Source organism: Ranitomeya imitator, chromosome 2 (assembly GCF_032444005.1).
Source record: "Ranitomeya imitator isolate aRanImi1 chromosome 2, aRanImi1.pri, whole genome shotgun sequence".
In the NCBI taxonomy this organism is placed as follows: Eukaryota; Metazoa; Chordata; class Amphibia; order Anura; family Dendrobatidae; genus Ranitomeya; species Ranitomeya imitator.
In genome coordinates this window covers 658,909,371-658,921,456 of record NC_091283.1, presented here as the reverse complement: position 1 = coordinate 658,921,456, position 12,086 = coordinate 658,909,371, and the positions used below count along the sequence as shown (strand labels likewise).

Sequence of the window (12,086 nt, the reverse complement as noted above, 5' to 3'; positions counted from 1 at the left end):
TGCTATTTAGCTCCACCTGAGTCTGTCTTCCTTGCTCCTTGTCAATGTTCCAGTGTTGGATCTGAGCTACTGCATCTTTCCTTGGGCCTGCTGCTCTGCTAGATAAGTGCTTCTAGTTTGTTTTCTGTTTTTTCTGTCCAGCTTGCTATTAACTTTTGCTGGAAGCTCTGAGAAGCAAAGGGGTGCACCGCCGTGCTGTTAGTTCGGCACGGTGGGTCTTTTTGCCCCTTTGCGTGGTTTTCGTTTTAGGGTTTTTGTAGACTGCATAGTTCTCTTTGCTATCCTCGCTCTGTCTAGAATATCGGGCCTCACTTTGCTGAATCTATTTCATTCCTACGTTTGTCTTTTCATCTTGCTAACAGTCATTATATGTGGGGGGCTGCCTATTCCTTTGGGGTATTTCTCTGAGGTAAGTCAGGCTTGTATTTCTATCTTCAGGCTAGTCAGCTCCTCAGGCAGTGCCGAGTTGCATAGGTAGTGATAGGCGCAATCCACTGCTGCTTATAGTTGTGTGAGGATAGATCAGGTACTGCAGTCTACAGAGATTCCACGTCTCAGAGCTCGTCCTATTGTTTTTGGTTATTGCCAGATCTCTGTATGTGCGCTGATTACTACACGCTGTGTTGCCTGATTGCCAGCCATAACAGTACAAGGAGCCAAACCAATGATTCCCAATAGAGGGAAAAAAGAAATCCTGACATCATTTTTTTTTCTTAGCTCTGTCTTCAGTCTTTTTTTTCCCCTAGACATTAGAGTGCTTCAGGACACAGCTGTGGACATGGATATTCAGGCTCTGTGCTCCTCAATGGATAATCTCGTTGTAAATGTACAAAAGATTCAAGATACTATTGATCAGAAATCGATGCTAGAACCAAGAATTCCGATTCCTGATTTGTTTTTTGGTGACAGAACTAAGTTCCTGAGCTTCAGAAATAATTGTAAGCTATTTTTGGCCTTGAAACCTCATTCTTCTGGTAATCCTATTCAACAGGTTTTGATTATTATTTCTTTTTTGCGCGGCGACCCACAGGACTGGGCGTTTTCTCTTGCACCAGGAGATTCTGCATTGAGTAATGTTGATGCATTTTTCCAGGCGCTGGGATTGCTTTACGATGAGCCTAATTCAGTGGATCAGGCTGAGAAAAATCTGCTGGCTTTATGCCAGGGTCAGGATGATGTAGAAGTATAATGTCAGAAATTTAGGAAGTGGTCAGTACTCACTCTGTGGAATGAATCTGCACTAGCGGCTTTGTTCAGAAAGGGTCTCTCTGAAGCTCTTAAGGATGTAATGGTGGGATTTCCTATGCCTGCTGGTTTGAATGAGTCTATGTCCTTGGCCATTCAGATCGGTCGTCGCTTGCGCGAGCGTAAATCTGTGCACCATCTGGCGGTATTGTCTGAGAGTAAATTTGAGCCTATGCAGTGCGACAGGACTATGACTAAAGTAGAACGGCAAGAACACAGACGTCTGAACAGACTGTGTTTCTATTGTGGTGATTCTACTCATGCTATTTCTAATTGTCCTAAACGCACTAGGCGGTTCGATAGCTCTGCCGTTATTGGTACTGTACAGTCCAAATTCCTTTTGTCCATTACCTTAATGTGCTCTTTGTCATCGTATTCTGTCATGGCGTTTGTGGATTCAGGCGCTGCCCTGAATCTGATGGATTTGGATTATGCTAAACGTTGTGGATTTTTCTTGGAGCCTTTGCGGTGTCCTATTCCGTTGAGAGGAATTGATGCTACACCTTTGGCCAAGAATAAGCCTCAGTACTGGGCCCAGCTGACCATGTGCATGGCTCCTGCACATCAGGAAGTTATTCGCTTTCTGGTACTGCATAATTTGCATGATGTGGTCGTGTTGGGGTTGCCATGGCTGCAAACCCATAATCCAGTATTGGATTGGAACTCTATGTCGGTAACCAGCTGGGGTTGTCAGGGAGTACATGGTGATGTTCCATTTTTGTCTATTTCGTCATCCATTCCTTCTGACATCCCAGAGTTCTTGTCGGACTTTCAGGATGTATTTGAAGAGTCCAAGTCTGATGCCCTACCTCCGCATAGGAATTGTGATTGTGCTATCGATTTGATTCCTGGTAGTAAATTCCCTAAGGGTCGTTTATTTAATTTGTCCGTACCTGAACACACCGCTATGCGCAGTTATGTGAAGGAGTCCCTGGAGAAGGGACATATTCGCCCATCGTCGTCACCATTGGGAGCAGGGTTCTTTTTTGTAGCCAAGAAGGATGGTTCGCTAAGACCGTGTATTGATTACTGCCTTCTTAATAAGATCACTGTTAAGTTTCAGTATCCCTTGCCATTGATTTCTGACTTGTTTGCTCGGATTAAGGGGGCTAGTTGGTTTACTAAGATTGATCTTCGTGGTGCGTATAATCTGGTGAGAATCAGGCAGGGAGATGAATGGAAAACGGCATTTAATACGCCCGAGGGTCATTTTGAGTATCTGGTGATGCCGTTCGGACTTGCCAATGCTCCATCTGTTTTTCAGTCTTTTATGCATGACATTTTCCGTGAGTATCTGGATAAATTCCTGATTGTTTACTTGGATGACATTTTGATCTTCTCAGATGATTGGGAGTCTCATGTGAAGCAAGTCAGAATGGTTTTCCAGGTACTGCGTGCTAATTCCTTGTTCGTGAAGGGATCAAAGTGTCTCTTCGGTGTGCAGAAAGTTTCATTTTTGGGGTTCATCTTTTCCCCTTCTACTATCGAGATGGATCCGGTTAAGGTTCAGGCCATCCAGGATTGGACTCAGCCGACATCTCTAAAAAGTCTGCAGAAATTCCTGGGCTTTGCTAATTTTTATCGTCGCTTCATCTGTAATTTTTCTAGCATTGCCAGACCATTGACCGATTTGACCAAGAAGGGTGCTGATTTGGTTAATTGGTCTTCTGCTGCCGTGGAAGCTTTTCAGGAGTTGAAGCGTCGTTTTTGCTGTGCCCCTGTGTTGTGTCAACCTGATGTTTCTCTTCCGTTCCAGGTCGAGGTTGATGCTTCTGAGATTGGTGCAGGGGCGGTTTTGTCACAGAGAGATTCTGGTTGCTCAGTGTTCAAACCATGTGCTTTCTTTTCCAGGAAATTTTCTGCTGCTGAGCGTAATTATGATGTGGGCAACCGAGAGTTGCTGGCCATGAAGTGGGCATTCAAGGAGTGGCGTCATTGGCTTGAGGGTGCTAAGCATCGCGTGGTGGTTTTGACTGATCATAAGAACCTTACTTATCTTGAGTCTGCCAAGCGCTTGAATCCTAGACAGGCCCGTTGGTCGTTGTTTTTTGCTCGTTTTGATTTTGTGATTTCATACCTTCCGGGCTCTAAAAATGTGAAGGCGGATGCTCTGTCTAGGAGTTTTGTGCCCGACTCTCCGGGGTTATCTGAGCCGGCGAGTATCCTCAAGGAAGGAGTCATTGTGTCTGCCATCTCCCCTGATTTGCGGCGAGTGTTGCAGAAATTTCAGGCTAATAAACCTGATCGTTGTCCGGCCGAGAAACTGTTCGTCCCTGATAGGTGGACTAGTAAAGTTATCTCTGAACTTCATTGTTCGGTGCTGGCCGGTCATCCAGGAATCTTTGGTACCAGGAAGTTGGTTGCTAGATCCTTCTGGTGGCCGTCTCTGTCACGGGATGTGCGTGCTTTTGTGCAGTCCTGTGGAATTTGTGCTAGGGCTAAGCCCTGCTGTTCACGTGCCAGTGGGTTGCTTTTGCCCTTGCCGGTCCCGAAGAGGCCTTGGACACATATTTCGATGGATTTCATTTCTGACCTTCCCGTTTCTCAAAAAATGTCGGTCATTTGGGTGGTCTGTGATCGCTTTTCTAAAATGGTCCATCTGGTGCCCTTGGTTAAATTGCCTTCCTCCTCTGATTTGGTGCCTTTGTTCTTCCAGCATGTGGTTCGTTTGCATGGCATTCCTGAGAATATTGTTTCTGACAGAGGTTCCCAGTTTGTCTCGAGGTTCTGGCGAGCCTTTTGTGGTAGGATGGGCATTGACCTATCTTTCTCCTCGGCCTTCCATCCTCAGACTAATGGCCAGACCGAACGAACCAATCAGACCTTGGAAACATATCTGAGATGTTTTGTTTCCGCTGACCAGGATGATTGGGTGTCATTTTTGCCGTTGGCTGAGTTCGCCCTTAATAATCGGGCCAGCTCGGCTACCTTGGTCTCTCCATTTTTCTGCAATTCTGGGTTCCATCCTCGTTTCTCTTCAGGACAGGTTGAGTCTTCGGACTGTCCTGGTGTGGATTCTGTGGTGGACAGGTTGCAGCAGATCTGGACTCAGGTAGTGGACAATTTGACCTTGTCCCAGGAGAAGGCTCAGCTTTTCGCTAATCGCAGACGCCGTGTGGGACCCCGACTTCGTGTTGGGGATCTGGTTTGGTTATCTTCTCGTCATATTCCTATGAAGGTTTCCTCTCCTAAATTTAAACCTCGTTTTATTGGTCCGTATAGGATTTCTGAGATTCTCAATCCGGTGTCTTTTCGTCTGACCCTCCCAGACTCCTTTTCCATACATAATGTATTCCATAGGTCGTTGTTGAGGAGATACGTGGCACCTATGGTCCCGTCTGTGGAGCCTCCTGCCCCTGTTTTGGTGGAGGGGGAATTGGAGTATATTGTGGAGAAGATTTTGGATTCTCGTGTCTCTAGACGGAAACTCCAGTATCTGGTCAAATGGAAGGGTTATGCTCAGGAAGATAATTCCTGGGTTTTTGCCTCTGATGTCCATGCCCCAGATCTTGTTCGTGCCTTTCATATGGCTCATCCTGGTCGGCCTGGGGGTTCTGGTGAGGGTTCGGTGACCCAGTGGCGTAGGAAGAGGGTGCGGGGGGGGCGGGCCGCCCCGGGCGGCACAAAGTGGGGGGCGGCACAATGCGGGGGGTGGGCCGGCGCGCCGCTGGCTGAAGAAGAGGAGACTGTCACTCAGGAGAGCCGCCCGGAGCGGCGGCGCTATCTGCGCTACTTGCAATAATGGTATAATAGTAGCCGCTACTATTATACCATTATATTGCTGCTGACTGGGCTGGGGTCCGTCCGGGCCGGGGACCGGGTGGCCGTGGCGCCGCGGTGGCCGCCCGCGCGTGCGCAGATGGTAGTAGCGCTTCCCGGGGCTTCAGGAAAATGGCCGCGGGATGCAGATGGAGATCGCAGCGGCCATTTTCTTGAAGCCCTGTTCGCAACTTCGCATTACCCACCCGGCGTACTTTCACTTTCGATCTCCTCCAGCCTCCAGGAAGCGCCGCCGCCGGGATCTCTGCACTGCGCAGCTGCAGAGACAGTCAGTCTGACAGTCAGAAATGAATCTGGATCACAGCGGAATCGGTCGGAATCGGATGACTCGGAGTCGGATCAGATCAGAGGCAGACTCACTCTCACAGACTCACAGGCATGCTGCACTGCAGACTGCAGTCCCTACTCCTAGCAGGTATTTAAGCACAGTTTATCATATGTGGAATGTTATATGCAATATAATATTGGTTTGTGACTTTAGAGACTGTCTGAGAGGCATCTAGGGTTTACCGTTTATGTACCACTTCCTTATGGTACTGAAACTGTATTTTGTTGTGACCAGTGCAACACTAAGGCAGTTAGGCTACTTTCACACTAGCGTCGGATTCGGCCCGTCGCATTGCGTCGGGCCGAGATTCCGACGCTAGCGTTTGATGCGCCGCACAACGGGTGCAGCGGATGCATTTCTCCAGCGCATCCGCTGCCCCATTGTAAGGTGCGGGGAGGTGGGGGCGGAGTTCTGGCCACGCATGCACGGTCGAAAAAAGCGGTCCGTCGGCAGCCAAAAATGTTACATTTAAAGTTTTTTGCTCCCGGCGGTCTGCCACAACACGGCACAACCGTCGCACGACGGTTGCGACGTGTGCCAATACGTCGCAATGCGTCGGTAATGTTACTCTATGGGGCAAAAACGCATCCTGCAAACCACTTTGCAGGATGCGTTTTTTCCCCTAAACGACGCATTGCGACGTATTCAAAAAAACGCCAGAGTGAAAGTAGCCTTAGCCACATTCACACGTTGTGTTCTGTCCTGCGGGTTCTCCTGCAGCGGATTTGATAAATCTGCGGTTATCCCTGCAGATTTATCGCGGTTTGTCCTGCGGGTTCTGCTGCAGGATTTTACCCCTACTATTGATGCTGCATATCTATGCAGCAATATGCAGCATCAATAGTAATGTTAAAAATAATAAAATAATTATATACTCACCCTCTGACGTCCCGATCTCCGCGGCGCTGCTCCAAAGATGCTGTGCGACCAGGACCGACGTCAACGCAGGTCCTGGTCGCATAGCAAACCTGAGACCGCTTGCAGCGCTGAGACTTCAGAGGTGAGTATAGCTTATTTTTAAATTTAATTTTATTTTTTTTTTTACCACAAATATGGTGCCTGGAGGAGAGAGTCTCCTCTCCTCCACCCCGGGTACCACCCGCACATTATCCGCTTACTTCCCGCATGGTGTGCACAGCCCCATGCGGGAAGTAAGCGGATCAATGCATTTGTATGGATGCAGAATCGCTGCGATTCTGCACAAAGAAGTGACATGGTCCTTCTTTTTTTCCGCAGCAATTTAGCGCGTTTTTTTTTCGGGATTTTCCGCATCATGTGCACTGCGGTTTTTGTTTTCCATAGGGTAACATTGTACTGTACCATGCATGGAAAACAGCTGCGGACCCGCAGCGGCAAAATCGCGGCGGTTCCGCAGTAAAAACCTCATAGTATGAACATACCCTTAGTTCTACTTATAACAACCTAGCTTGCATTTTCTGTTTTTTTTTTAAGAGAAAATAAATACGGTGTACATTAATTTAATATTTTTGGGTCTAGATTGAGTTCCAGATATTGGTGGGACCCGTTGAAGTGCTGAGGTGAGGCACGAAACGGCCGTTGTCCGCTTTGTTCACATCCCTCCCTGCATATTTTGAAAAATGTCCGAATAAAAATTGTGACCACCACACTCGGGTAAGTGCACTTTTTTTGCCTTTTTCTCTTGGACTTTCATGTTGTTCTGCAGAAGCTGCACCCCGTTGTTATATAAAGGAATTTTGTCGGTCCTCTCTTGAACAAAGGGTTGTTTGGATAATAGGGTCTAACTACAACAGCAGTGCGGGGTATTATCTTTTTACCCTTAGGGTACCGTCACACAGTGGCATTTTGATCACTACGACGGCACGATCCGTGACGCTCCAGCATCGTAACAATATCGCTCCAGCGTCGTAGACTGCTGTCACACTTTGCAATGTACGACGCTGGAGCGAAAATTTCATGACGTATTTGCGATGTAGAAGCCTTTGGTTACTATGCGCACATCGTATACAATATCGTGCACACCTTTGTTACACCATGCGATCATGCCGCCACAGCGGGACACTAGACGATGAAAGAAAGTTTCAAACGATCTGCTACGACGTACGATTCTCAGCGGGGTCCCTGATCGCAGGAGCGTGTCAGACACAGCGAGATCGCTGGAACGTCACGGATATATCGCTGGAACGTCACGGATCGTGCCGTCGTAGCGATCAAAATGCCACTGTGTGACGGTACCCTTAGTTCTACTTATAACAACCTAGCTTGCATTTTCTTTTTTTTTTAAGAGAAAATAAATACGGTGTACATTAATTTAATATTTTTGGGTCTAGATTGAGTTCCAGATAAAATGCTTGTGATTATGACGTTAAAAGTGGGTCCTGCCATAATCTGCCGAAAGCTAACACTCAGGTTCCCTATTATACTCCCAGTGGCGTAGGAAGGGGGGTGCAGGGGGGGCGGGCCGCCCCGGGCGGCACAATGCGGGGGGTGGGTCACCGGGCCGCAGCCGGCGCTGGCTGAAGAAAACGAGCGCGATCTGCGCTATACCACAGATTATCGCTGGCGGCGGCCATCTTCCGGAGGCCACGCATGCACAGATGGTAGTGCTCGGCTTCCCGGGGCTTCAGGAAAATGGCCGCGGGATGCCGCGCGTGTGCAGATGGAGATCGCGGTGGCCATTTTCCTGAAGCCGAGTTCGCATCTTTTATTATATTACCCGTAACTTTCACTTTCGATCTCCTGTCAGTGTCACTGCAGCAATTCCAGGAAGCACCGGGGATTTCTGAGCGTCCGCACAGCAGCAGATCACATCAGATCAGAGGCAGAGAGGATCGCACCAGGCTGAGGTGAGCAACCACCGGACAGCAGCCGCCCGGTGTGGTGATAAGGGGGAGGCCGCATTTATGCACTTTATTTATGCATTTGCAGTTTCTCTTTACACACCACTTTTAGGGTCCTTCAGACTTTCTTATCTATTTATACTTTTTTTTGAGGGGGGGGAGAACGAAGTGTTCCCCATTATACTTTATACTTTAGGCACGCAGGGCCTGTGATGACGTCGCGGTCACATGACCGTGACGTCACGGCAGGTCCTTCTGCCAGACGATCTATGCCAACGGAACGTGGCGGTTGTCTCGCGAGGAGCGGTAAAAGCGGCGTATGTGAGTATATAATGTTTTTTTTTTTTTATTATTATTTTTAACATTAGATGTTTTAACTATTGTTGTAAATTGTAAAAAACTTGGTCACACAGGGTTAATAGCAGCGGTAACAGAGTGCGTTACCCGCGGCATAACGCGGTCCGTTACCGCCGGCATTAACCCTGTGTGAGCAAAAAAAAAAAAAGAGTTGAGCAAAAAAAGCTTTGTAGGTCTCAGCAGTCACGTTGGTGGTCCCAGAGGTCTTGGTGGTTCCAGCGATCACGTTGGTGGTCCCAGCAATCGCGTTGTGGTCCCAGCGGTCACATTGGTGGTAAGCAGACCTTTTTTTTTTTTTTGCAGTCCCGATCATGTGATGGTAACATTCACCGGCGATTCGGCGAAAGAATTTAACTTGTCCATGATCTGAGGTCTTATTTCTGCTGCATTTTTTTTATTCTAAAAAATGCATCATAGAAAATTCAAATTCAGCGTACAGGCTTTACCAACTTACTCCGCTGCCTGGCCGATTGGTCATTTGGTGGGAGGGTGGGACTGTGTGTAGCAGCACCCAGACGTAGGCAGAAAGTCATTCTGGGAATGCTGGAGTGTCTGCAACCAGTCCCGCTCTTATGCCGGCTACAGGAGTGCCATCCTGGTGGCCCGGGCCCTTGTCTGACCTAACTTTATTTTTTTGTTATTTTGTTAGGCTTAGATAAAATGAAGCGAAGAAAAGAAAGTGGTGCAATGTTTAGAAAAAAGAAAAAGGCTAAGGAGGAAGAATTGAAAAAAAATGAAGGTGCACTACTAAAATATCTCAGCCACGATACTACTACTCCTGTTGCTGAGGAGATTCCTAAATTCACAGCATCAGACACAAGTGCTCCTTCAACTTCAGGAACCAATGAGCAGTGTGATGACCAAGACATTGACCCAAGTGCTCCTTCAACTTCAGGAACCAATGAGCAGTGTGATGACCAAGACATTGACCCAAGTGCTCCTTCAACTTCAGGAACCAATGAGCAGTGTGATGACCAAGACATTGACCCAAGTGCTCCTTCAACTTCAAGAAGCAATGAGGAGTGTGACGATCAAAATATTCCTGCTATTGATTTAAAGGATGTTGGTCTTTGGCCAAGTAAAATTAATGATGATACAAGGATCTTACTGGTACGTCAAGGTGCATCAGTGGTTCAGCATCTAGACTCAGACTTTGCTGAAGTGGTTCGTGAGGGAGCATCAATCAAGGGACAAAACAGAAAACTTACACGCAACTGGTTTTTTAAAACTCTGCCAAATAATGAAAAAATGTTGAGGTCATGGTTGCTGTACTCTCCTTCCAAAAAAGCCCTTTACTGCTTTTGTTGCAGACTATTTGCAGATGCAGAAACAAGTCAGTCTAATTTTGATTCAGTGAATGGATTCAACACATGGTGGAAACTTAATCCTAAAGTATACAACCATGAATCTAGTGTGGCCCATGTAGAATGTTTCACAAAATGGAAGGAGTTAGAAATTGGACTCCAACGTGGCGTAACAATTGATAAAAAAGTACAGGAAGAAGTAGAAAATAATGTGAAGAAGTGGAGGGAGATACTTGCAAGATTGTTGGATATCATTAGATTCCTTGCTAAACAAAATTTGGCTTTACGGGGTCACAGAGAAGTAATCCATCATGAGACTGATTACGAACCTGAATCAACTGGAAAAAAGGGAAATTTTTTAGAATTGGTTCATTTGTTGGCGAAATATGATCCAGTGCTACGTGAACATATTCTAAGAATCAAGTTTGGAAAAAAGTTTGCTACATCATATTTCTCTCCTACAATTCAGAATGAGTTTATAGAAATTTTGGGAGGGAAAGTAAGAAGCAAAGTTGTGGAGCAAGTAAAAATAGCAAAGTATTTTTCTATGATATTTGACAGCACCCCTGATATTTCTCATAAGGATCAAATGTGCCAAGTTTTACGCTACGTTATGATCAATGGAAAAGAAGTTAAGGTTGTGGAATCATTTGTTGATTTTATTGAAATAAAAGGTAAAACTTCAGAGAGTATTTCAACTGTGATTTTGCAACAATTAGAAAAATACGGAATTGACATCCAAAATTGTAGAGGACAAGCATATGATAATGCTGCTGTAATGGCTGGTCAACATACTGGCGTTCAGAGACGCATTAAGGAAATAAACAAAAAAGCTGAATTTGTTGCATGTACAAATCACTCACTGAATTTGGCAGGTGTACATGCAGCTTCTGTTGCACTGAGTTCGGTTACATTTTTTGGAACTGTGGAGCGTTTGTTCACATTTTTTTCTTCTTCTACCCATCGCTGGGATGTTCTGATTTCAGTCACTGGTCAAAGTGTCAAGCGTGTATTAGAAACTCGGTGGAGTGCACGGGGAGATGCTGTGAGTGCAGTGAAAAAAAATTACTCCAAAATTTTACAGGCTGTAGAACATTTAACTGGTGAAGAAGAAAATAGAGTTACCAGGTCAGATGCTGGTGTGTTACTTGTTGCATTACAATCTTTTTCCTTCCTGTGCTTTCTTGGCCTGTGGGAATCTGTGCTTAAAGAAATTAATGACACACAGGTCTACCTACAGACCAAAGGATTAAATATCCAACAATGTGACACAAAACTTGGAGCATTAAAAGCATTTTTAACAGAAAACAGAGAGGAATTAGTTAAGCATTCAGTAGCTTATGCAAAAGAAATTTGTGAAGATTTGGGAATAGATATGGATCGCCGCTCTAGAAAGAAAAAAAAGATGGCAGGTGAAGAATCGCAAGACGCTGCATTGCCATATGAAACGGAGTTGATGAGAGAAATGTACCTTTCGTTGGACAGAGTGATCCAAGAAATCACAACAAGATTTCAACAGCTTCATGCTCTTGCTGAAAAATATGCCTTCCTTACTCCATCACACCTTTTGGACGATAAGTATGAGTGTCAGCTAAATCAAGATCACGATGATATTAATAAGGAAGAGTTCCTCATTGAGAGAAAAAGGCTTAAAAGTTTTCTTTATGTTGCTGTTACACAAGACAAAAAAGAGACATGGAAGGAGGACAGTCCGCTTGAACTGTTGCAGTTTATTGTAAAATATAGTCTAGAGAACTCAGTTCCAAATATTGTCATACTCCTTCGCATTTTTCTTACTATTGCTGTAAGTGTTGCTACTTGTGAGAGGAGTTTTTCCAAGTTAAAGCTGATTAAAAATTACCTAAGATCCACAATGAGCGCCATGCGTTTAGGAAATATGGCCATTCTGTCTATTGAACATCAGCTGAGTGAAGAAATAGACTTTGATGATGTTATCAACGATTTTGCAAACAGAAAGGAAAGAAAAGTAAAATTCTAAAATATTTGAAATCAACTTTAATCCCAAAGTGACAATTTAAAGTTTCAGTTAAACAATAAAGAGTTTTTTTTCTGTGCGTGTTGTCCTGACTATTTTTGGTAACCTTTGTATTGAGTCGGGGGGGGGGGGGCGCCAAACTCGGGACCGGCCCCGGGCGGCAAAAGCTCTAGCTACGCCACTGCGGTGACCCCTCCTCAAGGGGGGGGTACTGTTGTGAATTCTGTGGCTGAGTTCACTTCTGTGGTCACAAGTGG

The 12,086-nt window shown here is 45.8% G+C and overlaps 1 protein-coding gene across 1 annotated transcript; it reads left to right on the top strand.

Moving 5' to 3' along the window:
* The first annotated feature begins 8,100 nt into the window (after positions 1–8,100).
* Positions 8,101–11,832, top strand: LOC138666789 (zinc finger MYM-type protein 1-like). The gene is made up of 2 exons (XM_069754962.1): positions 8,101–8,178; positions 9,179–11,832. The coding sequence occupies exon 2, from the start codon at positions 9,190–9,192 to the stop codon at positions 11,830–11,832; it is 2,643 nt and encodes an 880-aa protein (XP_069611063.1). The 5' UTR covers positions 8,101–8,178; positions 9,179–9,189.
* The last annotated feature ends 254 nt before the right edge of the window (positions 11,833–12,086 follow it).